General features: G+C 38.2%; 2 protein-coding genes and 1 non-coding gene across 3 annotated transcripts; all 3 read right to left on the bottom strand.

Annotated features, from left to right (window-relative positions):
- Positions 1-614: 614 nt before the first annotated feature.
- On the bottom strand, positions 615-9,043 carry LOC128519467 (WD repeat-containing protein 88-like). The gene is made up of 11 exons (XM_053493201.1): positions 8,906-9,043; positions 7,271-7,381; positions 7,084-7,172; positions 5,540-5,603; positions 5,309-5,447; positions 3,719-3,848; positions 3,236-3,420; positions 2,956-3,038; positions 2,752-2,820; positions 2,333-2,431; positions 615-1,255 (listed from the first exon to the last, which is right to left on the bottom strand). Exons 1-11 carry the CDS (start codon positions 9,014-9,016, stop codon positions 1,133-1,135), a joined length of 1,203 nt encoding a protein of 400 aa, XP_053349176.1. The 5' UTR covers positions 9,017-9,043; the 3' UTR covers positions 615-1,132.
- Positions 931-1,004, bottom strand: trnat-agu (transfer RNA threonine (anticodon AGU)). The gene has a single exon. It is a non-coding gene; the product is annotated as a tRNA-Thr (tRNA).
- Positions 9,044-11,486: 2,443 nt separating the features above from the next.
- On the bottom strand, positions 11,487-22,422 carry gpatch1 (G patch domain containing 1). The gene is made up of 19 exons (XM_053493365.1): positions 22,152-22,422; positions 21,152-21,286; positions 20,967-21,052; positions 20,111-20,271; positions 19,493-19,590; positions 19,158-19,210; positions 18,192-18,431; positions 17,939-18,089; positions 17,794-17,873; positions 17,482-17,686; positions 16,535-16,873; positions 16,039-16,217; positions 15,755-15,882; positions 15,288-15,579; positions 14,530-14,824; positions 14,347-14,460; positions 12,009-12,118; positions 11,765-11,919; positions 11,487-11,673 (listed from the first exon to the last, which is right to left on the bottom strand). Exons 1-19 carry the CDS (start codon positions 22,219-22,221, stop codon positions 11,646-11,648), a joined length of 2,919 nt encoding a protein of 972 aa, XP_053349340.1. The 5' UTR covers positions 22,222-22,422; the 3' UTR covers positions 11,487-11,645.
- Positions 22,423-22,637: the final 215 nt, after the last annotated feature.

Here is a 22,637-nt window from a genome sequence, read left to right on the forward strand (position 1 = left end):
TATGAGACTGGATCACCTAAGAATATGTTCTATTTTAGCCTGGTGGTATATTTACTTTGAGTTTTGTTTTGCTGATTTGAGTACATGTACCCATTGTACTATTGTGCAAATGCACAATAGTTCAAAGGGTACATGTACTCTAATACATACACATAACAGGACACTGTCTAAAATATTTTACACATGTTTATGTACTATAATAGTAATATTTATATATTTATCTCAGCAGTGCCATCTTACCTGTTATGGTTCCGTCCAAATGTTAAAACACAGTACTTTGGTTATTACCATGGTACTTATTGGGTATCACAGTGGCTACCAAAGTTCAGCAAGTACCTAATATGGTACTGCCCGTACTATACCATACAAATAGTATGTACTTTGGTAGCCGCTGTGGCACCCAATAAGTACCAGGGTGTTCATCAGTGTTGTGATACACACAATAGTACCATAGTACTACAATGGTATCCACTAAAGTATCATAGTACCTAACTTGGTACCATGGTAATAATTTAAAGTAAACTAGTATACATTCAAATTAAAATTTTATTTGTCACATACAGCCATACATGGTTTGATATGCAGTAAAATACAAACCTTTACGACCACCAAACTACATGCCATAGTTAAATTTCTTGTGGCCGGTGTTCCTATTTGAACAAGACAATGAAGGGTGCAAATAATTCTAAAGCCAAACATATACAGTACTGTAACAGAGCTGTTTCAAGGGGTCCCATGTGGTTTTAATGTTATGACAGATTGTTGTGTATTTGGCTAAGTAGTATAATAGAAGGAAATTTGGCGCTTGTCGTAAATACACAGTATAAAAAATAATAAGTACACTTTAATTCACGGTAATTCCACAAATGTTGATTTATTTACCTTGAAAATTATATAAAATGAACTTTGGATTTTTACAGGAAATACAAAAGGCACCGCTGGGATTCGAACCCAGGATCTCCTGTTTACTAGACAGGCGCTTTAACCAACTAAGCCACGGCGCCACTGCGTGCCAGGCGTTATATTACACCTTAAATAGAGCGTTGATTACTCAGGGTTTTTAGACCTTTTACTTAAATGTACAGGTAAATAAGGTACTTGTCAGCTTTACTAGCTGGTCAGATGTAGCATGCTACAGAGGCGGAGGCGCTGGTGGAGATCTGTGTGTAGTCTTCAGGCGACAGAACACACACGTGGTGATGAAGTGAACTTTCTCCAAGCGAGACAGCGAAAACGCCTTTCCACATTCCTCACACTAAAACACAAACAAAAACATTTTAGTTGTATAAGACCAGATACTAAAAGTAAAAAATCACAATTTACCCTCATATGTTTTTTAGATTATTGTATTACATTCATCTATAACTCTTGACATTTAACAAAACGTTTATTTTACCGTGTTTGGAACAATGATCTAAACTCATGATCACAAGTATAGTCCAACTGTTTCCAGGTGAAATTTCTTCCTTCTTACTAAGTCACAGAAGCCAACGGGTGACGTCATTCATCGACGTCGAATCGTTTTTGTGAACAGAACAAAACGCAACAGAACAGAACGCAAAATAATATACGTCGAGGATAAGAGACGTCGTTTTAATGTTTTTTTTTTTTCATGGCATCACAAACATACGTTTTGCGATAAGCAAACATACACAGATAACACAGGAATTAATGGCATGACACTGAATATCGACAAAAAGAAAGTTTAAAATGTAGATTTTATGTGTGAATACAAATAGTGGATTTAAATACGGTACAAATCCTACAGTGGCCCTGAAGTGCAAAACAAATTAACAAAACTGAAAACAAAATAACAAAACCCAAAACAAAATAACAAATTCAAACCCAAATTAACAAAACGGAAAACAAAATAACTAATATCTGACTGGCTTTGAATTTGTTTTCTGTTTTGTTAATTTGTATTGCACTTCTCGGCCAGTCAGATATTAGTTATTTTGTTTTGGGTTTTGTTATTTTGTTTTCAGTTTTGTTAATTTGTTTTGCACTTCAGGGCCACCGTACATATCGCAGTTTAAATCGCAATTAAAACGTCAAAATAATCGCAATGTAATTTAAAGGATATATCAAATCGTGCAGCCCTAGTTCTTGGGAAATGGGTAAGCAGTGAATGATCGTGAAGAACTATGGCTCACGCAAGTGAACTCAGCCCAGCTGGAGCTCTATATCAACGTCAGGACAGTCACCAATGTCTGCTCGAAAAAGCCATATTTGTTACTAGGCCCTTTTCTGTATTACCCTAGGCTGTTTTAAAAGTCATTAAATCTATTGAGAAATTCTTTTAAGTTTGATTGAAGCATTTATAAGACAGTACCTGAATGATATGAGGCTCATAGCCATGTGCTCTCCTGCTCTCTCTGACTGCAGGAATGTTCTCATGCTGCTCAATGTTCCACAGACGCACTGTACAATCCTACAAACACACCACAACTCAGTGCACTGTATGGTGCACTCTACTCAGTTCTTTAATACAGAGGTTTGAAAATCCACAGACTTGGATAATCAGTGTATTTTCCCCTATAAATATAAACCGTGTTTGGAACACACACGTGGTCTCTGTTGATTCAGAAGTAGATCATTACCTAGATGAAACAGCTATTTAAAGGCAGGTGTTTAACCTCCTGGTAGAGGCAAGTTTTTGCAGGTCTTTAAAGGATGCCTCAATTAAACATCAATTATCAACCTTCCTCTTTATTATTAACTGACTGTTATTCATCATCATAAACGCCTCACCTTGGAGGAAGAAGCCACCCAGTTCTTATCAGCACTGATGTCCACATCTGTCACCCAGTCCAGGTGACCCTGCATTTAAAAAGGTATGTAAATCATTTTCATTCAAAGCAACAAGCATGATTGTGTAACCTTCTCATGTTAGAACTGCTTGTCCATTTTTATTAGAAGGAGAAAAAATCTCTCTTTAATCTCAAATACAGTTACCTTCAGCACCAGAGTTCTGTACAATCCCTTTACATCCCACAATGCAACCGTCCTGTCGTAAGCTCCAGACACAAGTACAGAGGCTAGAGAGCAGATTATTTTCTCATTAGAGACATTAAAAGGTTCAACTCAGTAAATGTATTAATGACTTGCTGTCAAATCTGGTTAATTATATTAGAGTTTAATATAAAGTCCCACATATTCAACAATTTTCGGTTCTATGTGAAAGCTGAGAAACCTAAGAGTATTAATAGATAATTTTGAAGAAAACACTCAATACCATCACTGGAGAAGGCACAGGAGCTGACAATTCCATCATGCAATTGACAAAGCCGCTCTCCTCCTTTGGTACGGAATGAACCTGTTTGCACATCCCACAGCAGTAGAGCACGATCCCATGATGCAGTGCACAAGTAACGTCCATTTTGTGTAAAGCAGCAGCTGGAGATGACATTCCTGTGCGCACTGGAAGGAGAAAAAAAAACACACCAAAAGATAAGAAAGAAACAAAGAAAAGAAACTATAAAACAATTTAGCTAAGAATATAGCTAAGAACATGGAGCAATTAAGGGCAAATGATTCGCTGTGGCGACCCCTGAAAGGGAACAGCCGAAAGACAAAGAAGAAGATCATATGCTAGCCAGTGTTGACATAGATGTTCTTTTTTTGCTGTTGTTGTTGTTTTTCAGTCATTTGCATGATATTTCTGATGGAAGAATTTATTTTGTAATAGATGTTACAGGATGTGGAAGGATGTCAATACCTGTTAATGCTCAGGGTGGTTTTGTGAGAACAGAGGTCCCATAATTTGATGGACCTGTCCGCTGAGACGCTGGCCACGTGCTGACTCTGAGCATCAAACCTGCAGCTCATTATTGTGGATGTATGATGACCTTAGAGAGAAAGAGACATTGATACTTACTGTACATTCTTCCTCAAATTAAAGAAAGCATCACAGGCACAGATTAGCACGATTCGCACAATTAGCTAGTCACTGTCGAATTTTAATCTTTCGAAATCACCTTCTTTATTGTGGACAAATATTACAAAGAAAAAAAAAGTTTGAAAGAATGTATGAAATTGTCAGTGTCTGGTAATTATTTAAAATTGCAAGCTAGCCTGATCTGCTAAAATGCTTTAAAGCTCAAATTCAAATTTTATTTGTCACATACACAGTACGATATGCAGTGAAATGCTTAGACAACTGCTTGTGACCTAAAAATAAAAGACTATGAATAGCAATAGGAAATGAATATGAAAATTAAAATAAAGGGTAAATTTAACTAGGAAAGAATAAAATAAAATATAAAAATTAAAGTTAAAAATAAAATAACTGTACAACAAAAATACACAATATAGAACATATATGAAGAATATATGAAGAAATATAGAACAATAAGAGCAGCTGTACGAGTAGGTATATATTTATGTAATTTTTGTGTGGAATGGAGTTAGAATAAATGGTAATAAAAGAATGGTAATGTCCAGGGTTGTGCAATTCACATATTTAAAGTGTCTTGTGCAGTGCAAATATGCTTAAAAGTGATTTATTTAAAGTGACTTGCTACAGCTAATACAAACTGTAGCATGTAATCCATACCAAAAAATCAATTTTCACAATTTCTTAAAATACTAGAATGAATTTTAAGCAAAAAATTTAAAAAAAGCATATAATATGATGGCATGATCAACGGTTGCATTCAGTGATCAGTTGATTTCCTGTGCATTTCAGTTGAACAGTTATAAGAAATAGCAGTTGATTTTAATTGTGTATTCTGTGTATTTTTTTTTCTGCACAACCAGGTTTCTCTGCTGTGTAGAAAATGCATAAGTCCAAATAACGCACCTGGACTTCTCAGGCTCACACCATGGATGTGTAAAATGGCAGGGGATCTATCTTAAGATGACCTGTTACTATATACGGTTTTCCCGGAAAAAAAGGCCATTCCCGGCTTTGGACGCACGTTGTTGGGGAAACAAATGACAGAAGTAAAGCACCAATAAAGTAAAAATCTTAACACTCCACCATATGGAGTATGTTTACAACAGTTAATGCTGGTTGGCCTACAATAACAGTGCTATGACAGTTGGATCATGATTTTAGCTTTAATATATTAATGTTTATGCGAGTAATCCTAGTTGGTGTACATGTGTGTAATTGTACTCTGGGTGTAGTATTAGTAAATGGGATTGATTTTTAGGAAACACATTGTACTTTGCGATGAAACTGATTATTAACGATCATCGATTGGTTTACTCAAACCCATGATTGATTATGGAATGATTATCGACTCCCATTACTAGTATATCATATTATAAGGACATTTATTCTGTTTAAAGTTTAGCTCTTTACCTGGAATATAATGCACACTCTGTCCTGTTGCTGCACAGTTGACGTACAGAGTGTTCTCCAAGTCTGAGGCTGACGCCACATACTTCCCATCCCCTGATACACTGCAGGACATCAGCAACCCTCCCTGCACTACTGTCCACTGAAAACACACACAAATACACACATATTACATCTTCACCGTAGGTTTTACATTTAAGCTGTGAATCTGGAAATGAGATGAGGAAAATTCACCAGGATTTTGCCGGTCTCCAGATCCCAGGCATTTACAGTCTTATCCCAAGAGGATGTTATTACTCTAATGGACAGAACACACAAAAAAAGAAAGATGTCTCATCAGCCTGAAGAGCGCTAATGTTAGTGAAGTTATATGTGTTTATTTATAATACTACTTATAATATTTATAAGATTTATAATACGAAAACTGTTTTTCTTTTTTAAATCATGTCCCAGTACTTGCCATTTATTACATGATTTGATATTATATCTTTTCATTTTTAATTCATTTATCTTTTACATTGTTTATCCTGTACAGGGTCACAGGAAGCCTGGAGCCTATTCCAGGGAACTCAGAGGTGAAAGGCCACAGTGCTAACCTCTACCGCATCATTCTTGGCCAGGGACCATTTGAAAAAGAGACTATAGTCTCAATATGATTTCCCCTGGTTAAATAAAGGAAAAATAAAATAAAAATAACAAGCATGTAAACATCATGATTTCTGTCTGGTCCTGGATTTCGCTTAACTGCTATTTTACCACTGAGAAGACAACAGAGTCTTTAAAGAACTGTGTAATTTAACTACAAACATGCATGTCAAAAAGATCAGCTTTTATTTTTCTGTATCTAGACACAATGAAAAAGTCCATCAACATTTACTAACAAGACATTTAGTCCCTGCTGCAGAGAAACTCATTACTGTCACACTAAGTGATCTTTGGCTTCTTGTGTTGCCAAGCAACAGCATCCGTTTCCTAACAAAGGACTGTGCAGTAATAAAAGAAGTGAGAGGCGAGAGTGTAACCGGAGACATCTGTGTGTGTGTGTGTGTGTGTGTGTGTGTGTGTGTTTGTGTGAGAAAGCGTGTTCTGTTTTTTTTCTTTTCTTTTTCTTCTTGTCAGGACTTGAGTACTAAAAGGGTCTTGTTTATCAAGATGCTTTTTTCTAAAAACAAGAAGCATCAAATTTAATCCTCAAGACATGATAATAAAGAAACAAAGGGTGAAGTCACATAAAACGCACACATGATTCACCTATTTTCAAATATTGCATTTGCTTTAAGATGCTGTTTTAAAAAAAAACTGTTTTATGATGACATTAAAAAGTTTGCTATTAAAACAAGACCAGAGAATGATAGAAGAACACTCCATATAGATAGAAAATGTTGAATAGATTATTTTTAATGTCCCCTTGCACTGACCAGCAGGGTGATCTCTACAAGAGTATATATTTCATATTATTTATTTATTTATTTATTTATTTATTGTCACTAACTAACTAACTAACTAACAGCTTGTTTGTCTTTGCTGCAGCTTAACAAAAAAAAATTCAAGGCATCTGAGCTTCTTGCATGCCATCCGATACAGGTGAATGTCCTCAAAACTATGTTTAACTTTTTAAGGCTTATTATGACTAAAACTGACTGCCTTTTTATAGTACTATTAGATCGGTTTTATGCTGATTCAACTGACTACAATGGAAATGATAATTTAGATTAAATCCTATAATAAATGTTTTGCTCAGTGAGGTAAAGTGTGGGTTCTCACTCCTTCTTTTCTACCTGTTCTTCTCTGGGACTAAACAGCATGCAGTGATGGCCCCTGTGTGTCCTCCTTTTAGCACCATCAACTGTGATCCTGTCTCCACATCCTGCACGCAGAGGAATCAGTGCGAGAGAACAGAAATGCAATGTACAAACTGACCCATATTTTGTAATTTAAGGTGTGATCATCCTCAAATGATCATACCCAGAATATTGCCGTCTTGTCGTGGGAGCTGGTGAGAAGTCGTGTGTCATGAAAACAGAAGTGGCAGCTGGTGGCAGATTCAGTGTGTCCCCTCAACACCTTTACAGGAATCTACAGTACAGAGCAAGGTTATTTCAAGAGATAGGAATACATTAGCACAAACTGTCTGAAAACTGTCACTCACACAGGTCACTTAGTAGGTGTTCAACTACAGAGTGGCAAAAAAGTATTTAGTCAGCCACCAATTGTGCAAGTTCTCCCACTTAAAAAGATGAGAGAGGCCTGTAATTTTCATCATAGGTATACCTCATGAGAGACAAAATAATAATTACTACTATTAATACGCATATTACATAGGGTCTTTGAGTCAAACTCCATTTATTTCTCTATTTAATCCCCTGCTACACTAATGCACTTATCCCAGAGTTTCACTAGTGCTTGGACACCATCAAGGTAGACAAGGAGCCTTCTTTAAAGCGTTTGCACAGTTCAAATGTTTTACTATGTGCTTTAAGTCTTTAAATTTCATCATATGTCCACGGTTTTCATAATAATAATGATACTAATCATTGTCAAAGACTGATTTAAATTTTGTAAAAAGCAACACATAGAAACAGTCTAGTCTGAAGTTATTTGCTATGTTGTCTTGGACTTTCCCAAAAGTCATGGCACTGGTATCTGGACTTGTCTTGGTCTTAACTCTTAACTCAGATTTTATAAAAAGATGTTTCACATGCATAAGATTGACAATCAGTAATTTCTTCTTGGATAAAACAGCATAATTATTAAATGTTGAAAAAAGCATTTATTGGTTAAAAATAAAAAAGTCAGGACATATAACTTGCTTTTATTCAGATTTGATCTTGACTTGGTTTCGACCCCTTTACTGCTGGGTATTGGATTAGATAGTGACTACATGGTCTTTATTACATCTCTAAAACAAACACTAATATGATTTTATGTTTGTTTGGTTTTGGACATGGGCTCCATATGAGACATCTAAATTTCCATTTACTACTTTTTATTAGTTAATTCTTATTGTATATAAGATGTAGGCTATTCTGCCTAAATGCTTTATAAAACCAGAAATATAAAAGCAATTATTTTATTATATCTGCAGTGTTCAGGTCCACTTTACACTTTACACATCTTGTTTGCTGAATCTCTGCTTGTGTCTTTTTCTTTTTCTGCTGCGAGTCAGTCATGGTTATAAGCCTGAGTCACGTGACCGGGTCCGCCTTTTAGAAAGTCGTGAAAATTCGCTGTTTTTGGCTTTTGCTTAGGAAGGATTTGCCATGTTATACAAATTAATACTAAGTGTCTAATAAGTAATTTTATGAATAAAAAGAATGAATGTATGAATATCATGTTTCTTTACATTACACACTGTTATGGATAACTGATCCACAGTGCAGGTTTGGTGTGCGTGATTCCTGCTATGTGTCTCAATGTTTGATGTAAGATTCCTGGTTTAATAAAATTGTGTCTTTTTTTTAAATAAGGTATTAGATTAAATAATCTTTAAAAACATTGTTGTTTCAGCTACATGGTATCAGTTATGTGGAGTTTAGAAACTTTTGAGTCTATTAAAGTACTTTTAATGAAATAATAGTTTATTATCACACACACACACACCTGCGCGAGCGCCTCGTGTTCCCACAGTGAGTTAGTGTCTGCGTCTTCCTCCTCCTCCTCCTCATTAATCACCTGATCCAGGGTCAGTGGGTCCAGCAGGGCCTGAGACATGGCAGCTCGTGTAAACACCTCCTCTACACTGAGAGAGAAATCAGTCCGCAGTCACTCCGACATCTCTCTGCTAACTTCCAGGAGTCTTGGATACAACGCCTTCCGTTTCCATGGCAACTGTGCGTTGGAAGTTTCCGGCAACTCTCGGGAGCTTTCGTTTAAGGCTCGGTCTTCAACAGATCCTGATCAGCACACAAGTGCACTACATAGGTTGCGAAATCAAGGATAAATCTACGTTATGGACAATATACAGTTTATATGGGTGAGCAAAAACTCTGCTCGAATATGTATAACCAGAATTGCAAAAACTATACTATATAGAATAATAATATATTTTTGTAATCTTTTTTGTGACATCTTCTAATTTCTTTTTTGAAATTAGGGAACACTTTATGCACACCTTGTATATTATTTTATTTTAATAATCTGAATTACCTTTAATTGTTTTAAACATAACTCACATTCAGTTAGTCTTATAATTATACTTATCTCTCTATTTTTTGCCAAGCCATCACAGGGCGCACAGATACACGCACGCATGCTACGGGCAATTTGTGTAGGCCAATAAGCCTAATCTGCATGTCTTCTGGTGGGAAGAAACAAGAGAACCCAGAGGAAACCCACTAAGCATGGGGAGAACATGCAAACTCCATGCACACAAACTCGAGGCAGGTATTGCATCCAGAGCCTGGAGGTGTAAGGCGACAGTGCTAACCACGCCACCTTCTATTTATCTATCTATATAAATAAAATAAAGGTTTTTCTGTGCTTTGTAAAACTCATGTTTTATATGTTTGAGAACCCGAAACCACTTGTTCCAAACCATGTTGAGTAGAAGGGACGTTATGAGCGGTTATGTGCCAGATTACCTCACAGCAGCCAGGACATTTTTCCTCAAGGTGGGCGTGGCTATACTCAACGGAGCCAAATAACACAATAGTTTAGGTCGAAAAAATATATCCACAGCAATCCGAGGTTAGTGCGTGCAAAATACCTGAACCGAGAGCACACAGTTATGCGCCAAAATCAAAACATTGAATAAAAGTGGTGTTAAAAAGTGAAGTTGAATGAAAGTGAAGGCGTAAGATACCCAGCCTTAGAACAATTTATTTCTTTGTATTAATAAGGTATGCAGAGAGTTCTGCCTTACAAAAAGACAGGCAGACATGTATGTGGGCTTCAACCTGAAATAATATCATTGCCTACATTAACGCTGATCAGATTATTTGTAACCTTTCAACTATCTCTAAAAAGCCTTTACCTGCCAACATCGGGTACTAACGCTAGTAAATAAATAAAAAATACTTCACTTTAGAGCTGTCATATAGTGATCAGCATAATATAAAATGTCATAAAAAAAATTATAATTATATATTAATTGTTTGGATACTACTGCCAGCCCTATTTCTACAATATAATCAGTGAGTAAAGAATAATACACTGACTATCATGTTGTTTTAGGAAAATAATCAGTGACGGGGTGGTATGATTGAGCAGATTTATTGCTACCACACTAGCACTGTGTGTTATCGGTCTTGTATCACAAGAAAATGCCAATACTAATCACGTCTACTGAAGCAAGGAAAAGAAAGTCTCGTCATACTCATACATTTACTGTTGTAAAATGTCCATGAAACAAGAATTTTTAGGTATAGTAGCTACGGTATAACTATTTGTTTACTCATCAACCTATTTTTTTTTCTTGCTTTTAAATAAAAAAAAACAAGAATCCCAAACATAGCTTGTGATGTGTCTGAGATGGCAAAGGGTGAACTGACAAAACATCAGAGGAAAATAGATTGAAATGTACATGCAGTGATTTTCATTGCTGAATCATGTTGTACCGTATAAGGCAAGCTATATTGAAATAAAAAGGGTTGTTCAAGTCAAACTGGGACTTCTGATAACAAAACACAATTCTGAGAGTAAAAACCCCCTTTATTTCTCTATATAAACCCTTGCTACACTAATGCACTTATACCACCATTTCACTAGTGCTTGGACACCATCAAGGTAGAAAGTTTTCTCGGTACGCTGGACCCGCGATCGGACAGCCTGTCTGATTTATGTCTAAAACAGAAGGATGCGTCTCTTCTGCAAGTTACCCGTAGATTTTTTAAGGATCAGGGGTTCCACTCACTAAATGTTAACGGGCAGACTGCAGTGGGCTCTGGTTCACCTCTGCTGGGATCGTCATTCATGGATGTACAGCCAACTTTAAAATGTTTACATATTTTAGTGTGGCTAAGAATCTCATCGCCGTACTGTGCTTGAAGTCTTCTGTAAATGTCAATCGCTTTTATGCCTTTATTCACCAGAAATTTTATCACTAGTCCTGGTTTGACTTTTAAGTGATACAATCTAATATATTTATTTTACATTTAAAAGGATTATATGTTCTAATAATAGGATAACGGTCTTATAAATAAATTGTATAAGAAATTAGCTTTAATTAGCTTTCACACTTCAATCAGGGATCGCAGTAACTTTATTTTTAAATCAGGCAAAGGCTGGAAAGCATGTTCTTCATTTTGCAAAATATGGATTTACACAAAAAGTTTCGCTCTTGTTTGTGTTAAAACAGAATCCTCATGGAGGACAGTTCATCCGTCTCAGAGTCATCACACCATCACTTCTTTCCTCGGAGGTTTCTCAACCTGAGAGCAGAAAACAAAGACAGTTTTAAAAATTCTGATAAAAAGACATAAAATCATGGACAGCATACTGACTACAGGAAGGACCCTGGACCTCTGTAGCAGCTCGTCATTGGACACTAAGCCTGTCCTCATTACATCACCGCCATCAGAGTCATTAGAGTCATCTGAGCTACTGTCTGTTTCCTCCTCTTTTTTCTTCTTCTTCTGTTTCCCTTTATGCTTGTGCTTCTTACTCTTCTTCTTATGCTAAAAGAAAAAAAGAGACACAAAGTGAGACAGAAATGCGACAAGTAGAAATTACCTTACCGTTACTGTGGAAACTGCACTCAGCTCACCTTCTTCTCTTTTCTGTGTTTGTGTTCTTTCTTGGATTTGTGTCTCTCTTTACTTTGTTTCTTTGGTTTTTCCTCCCATTCTGGTGATGAGGAAGAGGGAAACACTTGGCCTGATAAGAAAATAAAAGATATAAAGGTAGAAATACTGACACTGAAATGGTAGTGAGTGTATACACAAATCACTTTTATTAGCATTTTAATGTCACTGCTAATAATCAATGGCTGTATTTTTGTGTGAACTGCATGACACTGTTCAATTTATTTCACAATATAATGTCACAAAACAGTATTCACTGGCATTTGGGGTAAACCGGAGCCAGATCTTGGGCGGTAGATTTTGAATGCTTCTCACATGCCATATTTGTGAAGGACACACACACAGAAAAAGATCCTTGAAGTGCAACTTCCTTGCAAGATAAGCTAAATTTGTCTAAAAGATTTGTCACATCATTAGAAAAATGGATGACTCTTTCAAGGACCACATGCGTCACCTGCCCACTGAACACTAGAAATAGCTAGTGAATGTGTGAGCCTTCTAATAAAGGCTCTGTGATGGTTTGGTCAAAATCCTATGAACGGTTTAGAAGGAGTTGCGGATAGACTAAAAGTGTCACAATGACAGATGATGATGACGCCAACACAAGATGACGGATATGGATATACTGGTCGTCAGTGCTTCTCATGCAGGCGACACAATGAAACAGGTAGTGCACATCTACAGTATTAAATATCAAATGTACAAGCCAGTTGTTCTTGACACATTCATTATTTATACATGAACTGTAGAAGATAGCACTCACACCTTGCACGGCAGCGCTCAAGTTGTTTTTGGTCTCTTTATTTACACTCTCGATACAGCAGGTGGTAGTAAGCACATACTTGGTTTGCAAGCCACCGTTAAACGCAAGAGAACAAGAGAACGAGAAAGTTAACCTTTGCGCTATGCCTAATATTACTGATATTTCTGAAAAAATGTCAAGATCGATGATCTGGTGTGCCTTTGTACTGTATCAGCTATGGCTAGTTGTAGATATGGTATCCTATAATGGATGAGATTGGAACATGCTAGACACACAAAAAGAGTTCGAAACAGACACGACAGCACCGATGACGGCGCGTCTAAACAGCGACCTAATTCTGTTTTCCAGTACGATTGTTTTCCGTATCTGATTTGATCTGTGCACGAGTATGCCGTATAGCTCTTGAGACCTCATCTTCCAGCGGACTCAGGGACAGTTTCTGAGTGCAGAACAATTGTGTTCTCACTGATTAAAATGAACCAGACTTTGGGGTCAAGTGTTCACAAAAACAATCCCAGGGCTTAATGTGAAAATGCCCGAAGTTCAGCGAGGTAGCTGATGACAAATCAAAAGGAAGAGCCATCTTGTGGTATTATTTGGTATTATCTTGTACTCATATTAAGCATTAGGTAAAAAAGCATTTTTTTTTTTTTACCGATTTTCTCCCTAATTTAGTTGTGTCCAATTCCTCCCCGTCACTAGGGGGCTCCCACATTAAGGCTACTACTACCACTCAGCCGGGAGGGCCGAAGACTATCACGTGTTTCCTCCGAACCGCGTGACGTCAGCCGACCACATCTTTTCTAACTGCTTGCTCACGCACCAGTGGGGGCGGAGTAACACACTACGAGGAAAGCGTTAGCCGCTCCTTCTGCGTGCGCGAGCTCACAGACACCCCTGATTGGCTGCAGAGCCGTAATTAATGTGGGAGCACAAAGTACCTCTCATCCCTCCCCTCTGAGAGAGCTCGACCAATCAGCTCTCTCTAGACCTCCGGCTGTGAGAGGAAGACAGCATCACCCGGGGATCGAACCAGCGATCTCCGGATGATAGGGCAAGCACTTTACCACTATGCCACCCGGAGGCTGTGCAATGTAAAAATTTTTAATAAAGGTTCTGTGACGGCATGGGCATTCTGTAGTCATGACTGATTGTCTAAGCCACCATTTGCCTGAGCTACATTCTATTATTTAACTAATTAAATTATTCATCATGACAGCAGGTTATAATCTATATTCATTTATAATAAGCAGTTATTCCCTCACCGGCATCTCTATTTTTGTCTCTAAGCTTGTCAAAGTATAAACCCGTCTGTCCTGAAGATACAGGAAAAATTGTGCTGACACTGGAGACTTCTTCCCTGAACATTAACTAAACAATGATTACACTACACTACCCTGTGAATTAGCCGTTACTATAGAAAGAACTACATATTAATTTAAAACTGTAATAATTAGTTGCACTTTTGTCAGAGCTACAGCTCCAGATAATTAGTCAATAGCATTTGAAAAATCTGGATTAAGGATTTAGTTACTAACCAGAAGGTGGCAGTCTGGGTCCAAACTCTTCACAGTCAAGACCTGCAGTCTGGACAGAAGACGCAGCAGGAGCGTCTTTTTGCTCTGCTTTGTCAGCGATTTCTGATTCTGCCTCTGTACAGTAAATATATGTTAGATTTATAAAGTAACATTTATCCACTTATATCTAAGGCTAGCACGTACCAGTTACACTACTCAAACATGATATGGGAGGGGTTGGAAGAGCCTGGGGTACGACAGGTAGGGCAGGTGTGATGGCAGGTGTGATGGCAGGTTTGACGACAGGTGTCTGCAGCTCCGCCTTCTTTTCCTCCTCCTCATCATCGCTCTCCGCCTCGGAAGAAGAGGAGCTCTTCTCGTCCGATGAGCTGGCGAAGATTGCCTTGAACAAATCCATCGGAGGTCTGACCTCTTCTTCCTCCACCTCCTCCTCATCCTCCTTCGGTTTCTGCTCAGCGCCAGCTTCAGACACTTTAGGCTGCAACTCGCAAATTGCAATTAGAAATTAATAAACAGTCATATACAGGTAGATCCAAAATTATTGGCACCCTTCAGGGAAATGAGCAGATGCTAATCTATAAAATGAATATGAGTCAGTGATAGGTTGAGCTTAAACATACAAAGGCATTGTGTTGCTTTAATTTATTTTTACACAATCAGTGTGTTTTTAAAGTACTGGAAATTTGTTCTGTTTGTTTTTAAAACTGCTACGTGTCATTTTTGTTCATTCTTTGGAAGGTCAATACTTATAAATGCAATAATACTTTTTGCATTTTAAAAGACCATTATTTTTCACTCTTTTCTCTCTCTTTAGAACAATATAATTATAAAATAATATTATATAATATTTATACAATTATACAACATTTCCGCAAATATCAACCTAAAATGGCCATGGAAGTAATCAGTGCAGATTATAAAGAAATATATAAATGATATACCTCAGCAGCTCTGACTCTGGAGTCTGAGGACGCTGTAGATGTCGTCGCAGTGATCATGTGATCTTGCTGTTGCTCAGCCTCTTTTACACCCTGTGTCTCTTTAACTTTTGACCCCTGCTCAGCCACATCCCACCTTGAGCGTTTGCCTGAGGCTACTGAGGAGGAAGCAGCACCGCCCCCTGAGCTGGATGTGGGCGTAGCTTGAGAGCTCTGTCTATCATCCATTATAGACAGGAAGTTGAAGACAGAGAACTTGTCTCGCTTCACTTTGGGGAGACCCACAATGCTCGAGCTTTAAGTGAAAAAACAAGTACTGGTAACAAGTAATTAAAATGAATCTTAGGTTTAGTACTAATTATGTAGCATAGTTTCTATTCACTGCATTAATAGTGATGTCTGTGGAATGTCCTTACAAAGAAAAGTAAATCAAATGTGTGTTTGTGTGTATGTGTGCGTGTGTGTGTTACCCTGGGTAAGGTTCTGGAACATTAAATCTCTTGCACAGTAGTTTATCAGGATGCCATTCCATCGTGTCTCTAGTGAGTTTCCCAAACATCTTCATCTTCACTGCTGCCTGCTTGTCATTCACGTCACCCTGTTGTCACGCACGCATGCACGCACACACGGTTCATATGCACAAACACCAAGGCAACCCAAGCCTTTTGTTTATTTATTTATTTAATGTACTTCACAAATCTATATCGTAAACATGGGTCCATGAAGACGGATTACGCTACGTGAATATGCTGACCTCCTGATCTCGCGTCACTTCCACGCTGTCTGTGTCGTCCTCTTCTTTGGCGCGGGTGAAGCGGGAGGACAGTGAGGAGTTACTCGGCTTGTAGAGAACAGCAGCACGCATAAACTCATCTCGCTCTCGGCCTCGCTCCCACTCAGTCATCGTCGGGTCCAGACTTAACTCAAGAGAATCTATATGACACAAAAATAAAATCATGGAGTATAAAAATTTTGCTTAAACAGAATTCAGCTAGGTGTAAAAACAACTTGCAGTAATTTTTTTAACACGCAAAAATAATTTTTTTTAATTATCTTAATTTACATTTAAATATTGAAAGTAAACAAGTTCGTACAGTATTTTATTTTCTACTGTAGAAAAGTCTTGTTCAGTTTGATCTAAACTAAAATCTTATTTGGTATGACCTAAAAATAAACATGCAGACTATAAAATGGTCATGTTTAAAGTAGTCTCTAGTTTCATCACTGCTACAGTATTGATCGTCCCTCACCTTTATTCCCCTGCCTCAGTTGGCTGATAAAGCGATCGTATCGCGCCTGCTTGGATGGGTTTTTCTCAAACGGCCTAAAAGTCTGGCTGGTTTGAGCTGTGGGACTCGACCAGACGCTGAGAGCTTGCTGAGCCACGTCTGAAGCCCGGGGCTGGAGCTGTATTTCTGCTTGGGCTTTAGGGACATGGTGCTGGGTAAGAAAATCAGGCGGAGTGGTACTGGACTGGAAACGCTCCTTAAACGCTCCTAAAGTGGATCTCTTCTCTTCTGTAGACTTACGGATCTCAGTCAACCTCTCTCTGTCTTTACTGTCCAGGAGCTCAAACACAGAGCGTGGACCTGCGCATTAAACACACACATACACATACATACACACACATTTACTCCACCACGAAAGCATAAACACATGAAAATATCCTTCAACTTACAGACTAATGCAAGAGTTGACATCCCTATTAGTTTTTAAGTTGATTATATTTTAAAGGTTATCGACTGCACAAAATTACCTGTCTAATTAATGGGTCAGGATGAGAGTATGAAGTCATTTAAAAACAAAAGGAAAAGAAAAATCTCTCACGTTACCCTAAACATAAATAGTGTTTTTCACAAAACTGGAAAAAAAAAAACCCTCACCAACAGTGAAAACTGTCAATGAACTACCTATAAATGTCCACAAATGCAAGAAGAGCTAATGTCCAGATTTTATAGCAGACAAAAAGACACTTATAAAAAATAAATGTTAAGCAATATGTAATAAAATAATTTTTGCATTCTATCTTACATTATGAATTTCATCTATTAAGCAAGGGTGCACAAACTTTTGTACTCCATGAGTCACACTAAAAGACTCCATGAGTCACACTAAATCATAAAGCTTGTTTAATTTTTTTTTTTTTTATTTACTCTGCGCATGAACATAAAGAAAAGGTGATATGAGACATCCGTACCCTGTAAGCTGGTCTCTCCCAGCAGCTCTCTCCTCTGGGAGGAGTCCAGTGTGTGGCGGCTTTGCTGTGGTGCATTCTGGGAGAGCTGTCCACGTGAAGTCTGCAGTGCCTGGGCAACCAGCGGGCTGACAGACGATGTGTCCACCACTGGCCGGAAATAATGCACCGGACGGTAATCACGAGGCAGAACGGGCGGTGGAAAGACCTGGACACGATCAATAATATATATTACACAAGCGTACGTTATTACAGTCTGTCCTCAACGCCATCGTATTTCATGAACAACAGATTGCGATTGTGATCCTCACGTACAATTTTGGCTTCCGCAGGGATAGAAGCTATCGTGAAACCTTCCAGAATTTTCCCCACATATTCTGCATCTCTGCGTGAATCTGGATACAAAACAAACAAGTTTAAAATAATCAGTAAAATTCTCCCACACCTGATTCAGACCCACCTTTCTTTTTCTGTCTGTACTGCTGAGGTGCCGTCCATCCGTAAAGTCCGTCCCCTGGCTCCTCCCCACCCAGAACCACATCATAGTTGGACATGGCGTCCCTGTGGTAGATATCATCATCCTCCTCCTCCATCGCTCCCACGCCAAACGCCTGCACGCCAAAAATAAATGCAACAGGACCGGTAATGTTTCTTCATACGGTACACATACTGTACACGGAGTCTAAGGCAAGTCAAGCAGCTACCACCCTCACCTGTCCTGAGATCCCACCCTTACGACGTTGCCCCGCCTTCCGGTCACCAAACAGACCCGTCGTCCTATCAGAGTCAAGCGTGAAGAGGTTGATATGTGCCGCTCCTGAGCCGCCCCTCAGGGCCTGCAGGGGGTCAAGGCCTCTGTACCCCAGTCCATGGACATCATCTTTAGGGGTGAAATCCACCGGGGTCACGTCCTTGGGTGCGAAGGTCACGTTCTCAGGAGCAAACTCATCATCCTAAAGAGTGGTTTATAAAGTGTTTAAATATTATATAAACAATTATAAAACAAATACAAACATTGTTTTATAAACAGTACGAAATCTATCTGCACAGGCATTATTAAAGAATGCTGAAATATTAATTTAATTTTAAAATAAGGTAAAAACAATTCAAATAATCTTATGAAACAAAGAGACAAAAAGACAGATGGATAAAACAGAGATACAGTGGGGGAAAGTATTTGATCCCCTACAGATTTTTTAAGTTTGCCCATTAGGTTTATGGTAAAGGATTGAGACAGAATATCAACCAAAAATTCAAAAAAAGCACACGATACAAATGTTATGAATTAAGTTGCATTTCAATGAGGAAAATGAGTATTTGATCCCCAAGCAAAACATGACTTAGTACTTGGTAGAGAAACCCTTGCTGAAAAGCACAGTGGGAAGATGTTTCTTGTAGTTGTTTACCAGATTTGCACACATCTTGGGATGCATTTTTATCCACTATTCTTACAGATTTTCTCTAAATGTTTAAGGTTTCTTGCCTGTTGCTCAGCAACTCGAAGTTACAGCTCTTTCCCTGAATTTTCTATCAGAAGGTCTGAAGACTGGCTAGACCACTCCATGACCTCAAGTTGCTGAGCAAACTTAGAAAATCTGTAGGGGATCAAATATTCATTTCTCCCACTGTAGGTAGGTAGATAGACAGACACACAGATGTAAGACCCTTGCACATTTCACCTCAGACTCCTCAGACGCAATGGGTGGTAAAGCACAGCCGTACAGTTTAACACCTGGAATAACCAGACAAACAGAGAACCACAGTTTTAACAGAGTGCAAAAGATTACACCACCACTCCCCGAAACTGTCCCTGTATTTTACTGTTTGCCCTAAAAGTTTCCTTTGCTATAAATTAGTATTTACTTCTCACTCCTCTGACATTTGCTAAATGTTCTTTTGTGTCACAGGTAGAAACATTAGCTCACATCTGTGACACTGTGAATAATCTGTACGATTCATCTTTAGCTTAAAGTAAGGGTGCACAATTGTTTTGCACTGTAATAAAAATATATACCTGTGTCTTGTTTGCATTGTCTTCTTTTCAGTCTGGGTCCCACCCCCTGGCCGTCTTTCCATCCCATCTTCCGAAGCAGCTCCACACCAATAGACGACCTACCGTGCACACGCATGCACACACACACACGGATGCACCGCAATTATTACTAGAGGTAACCACAACCTGAGATATTAATTGTGCTGACACCAGCCCAAAGCTGAATCTGATATAAAGGACTGGAAATGGATTTGGAAAACATATGGAAGAGACTTGACTGATTTTATACATTAATGACTGGATGTGGATAATTAAAAAAATGCTAAGATGGAGATAGAAGTTATGTTTTATGAATTTATAAAATTAACTATGTAACCTGTGTTTCAGCCGCTTCATGAGCTCTTCTTTACTTCATGATCATATTGTGATGAGCGGTGTTGTCTTATTGACATAAGGAACTAGCAGATCCAGCACAATAACCTTTCTAATCCAAATCTAGATCTTTCTCTTGTCTATTCAAGCATCTGTATGACATCATATAATGATAGGAAAAGTTTTTTCATTGGGCTCTGAGGTGCTACCTAAAGAGAGAAAAGCCTTAACAATTACTTTCATATAAATCTAAATTAAAAGGGGTACCGTGCAGGTGCGATCAGCTCCTCCAGCAGTGTGTCTCCTGGGATGGGAGCAGAAAGCGCACTGATGGCTCGGGCCTTGTCCCTGATCTGATCTGTCCTCCCAGAAGCAAAATCTTCCGTGGTGATGATCTGTTGGGGGGCGATGCCATGCTCATTGAAATCCTGCAGGACAAGAGCTAAGTGTTAAACCTAAAAAAAAGACTGAACCGGTCAATCGGCCAGTGACCAGAATTGTCTGGTTTTCAGTTTGTTTGCCCGTGACTGGTAATCAATAATCGGCCACAGATCCAAACAATTCTGTATCAAGCGCAGAAGCTTCTTAGTGGTGTTGCATCATCAAAAATCAAGTTTTGAGACTTTGGGGGCATCCGAGGCGGTAAAACCTCACAGTTTCTTTATAATCCTACATTAATGCACTCTGGACTAATTACACATCTTAATCCTGTGTGGTAGGAAGAAATTATCTGCTAAGTTTGTTTAGAAATAAGAATTATGGTGGAAGACAGAGAAACGTCCTGCTCAGTAACAATGTATCTTTTTGTTTAAGTTAAATGTTAAACTCGTTAGTAGACTTTAGTTTGTATTGTTTAAATGCTGCTTTGGGTTTTTAAGTAAAAAATAAAATTTGAAAATGGAAATTATAACAAAATTGAAAAACATTTAATATTAATAAAATTGTGACAGAACTACAGAATTGCAATAAAAATCGATTCGGTATTATGATAATATCGTATCGAGTGGCCACTGGTGATTCATATCCATAGTAACCATGACAACCGGCTGTTTACAAGACACTTATTTTTGACATTAAGAATCCCTAAACCTAACCTCAGAGCCACACTTGACCTGACACTTACCTCCTCATCCATAAAGTCCTCTGGTCTGACATTGTTTTTCTCCGCCTTCTGATTTCTCGATGAAACAAATGTAGAAGGCGTCCATCCTACACGCAGTCAAAAGCAAAGTTTTATTCACCTCAAAACTACAGCGAAATAAACAAAACACACCATTTTTACATTTTTCTAAAGCGCCTCTGTCTGACCTTCTTTTGATCCGACGGTGTTGAAGTAGCCAGCAGAGAAGCCACCAGTAAAAGCTCCGTGAAACCTTTTGTAGCGCCCTTTCTCATCTTTAACCGTCTGGTCCTGCACAGGAACCGGCTTTCTGATCGGCTCATCTTCACACACACACACACACACACACACAAAGCACAAACTATTAAATTAAACATAAAATATCATTTTTAAAAATATAAAAACTTTTCCCAAGTCATAAATCTATTAGGTAAGACACTGTCCACTTTATTAGACACTCCTGAATACACCTGCTACAATATGCACTTATTTAGCCAGCCAATCAACTGGCATGTTCCTCAGACCTCTTACTAACATCTCACGATATGTTGGTCATCTTTTCACACCATTCTGTATGAAACCTAGAAGACTGGTGTGTATTTGATTGGGAGAGAGAAAACCACAACCATTTTTTAATAAATGCCCCACTGGAGCAGGTGGCAGGTATATACATACTGTATATAGAATGCATGTATATGAGGTAAATATTGTGTAATAAAAATTAATCTCTATATTGAGTGTTTCAAGAGAACAGGCTTATTCAAAACTTGGGGAGTATAAAATATTATGAACATACGTAGTATAATAAAAAATATACATTTATAAATGTTATATTAATAATTGTCGTAAGTAAATTACGCGCCATGAGGCCCAGTTTAATCTAAAAATCGCAACACATTATATAATTATATTATTTTATCCCACCCATATTCCAACTAGTCCCGCCTACGGAGCGAGGATTGGCTAGCAAACATGTATCCACCCCATTAAACTACAGAACAGCGCTCGAGCAGCTCATTTTAACCAATCCCAAAATTGTAGGCGGGGCTTGACGACTACGGGTAGGGAAAAAAAACTTGACAAAAACTAAAACGCAGCTTTTAAACTTTTCACAAATGCACAATTAAAAGAGTCATTTCACACACATTGTTTTCTCACATATATATTTAATCCAGGGTTAAGCAATACCTTCTTCCAAGGGCTCTAAAGGAGTTCCATACGTGACAAAATCATCATCACTCTCTCCGTCCGAACCCATGTTAGCCTGCGCGACGGTGGCCGCTAAGGGTCAAACACTCACATCGAAAACACACACACAAAGGCAACACCGCCGCTTTTACATCACGTTATTTCGCAGTTTATTATATCTCCTCTTAGTAATTTTATAAAATCTTATAATAATAATAATAATAAGTAGAAGAACAGTACTTCAGGAAACAAAAACCGCTTCCTGGTGACGTCCCATCCGCTAACCGATTATACACTATATTTTTTTATTTGCGCCCCCGTGTGGACGGTTACAAAATATTTTAATGATATTTTTTTATTTGCGCCCCCGTGTGGATGGTTACCTACTATTTTTTTTGCGCCCCCGTGTGGACGATTAGCAAATATTTTTACTATCTTTTTGTTTGCGCCCCCGTGTGGACGGTCACAAAATTTTTTATTATATTT

This window comes from Clarias gariepinus, chromosome 3 (genome assembly GCF_024256425.1).
Source record: "Clarias gariepinus isolate MV-2021 ecotype Netherlands chromosome 3, CGAR_prim_01v2, whole genome shotgun sequence".
In the NCBI taxonomy this organism is placed as follows: domain Eukaryota; kingdom Metazoa; phylum Chordata; class Actinopteri; order Siluriformes; family Clariidae; genus Clarias; species Clarias gariepinus.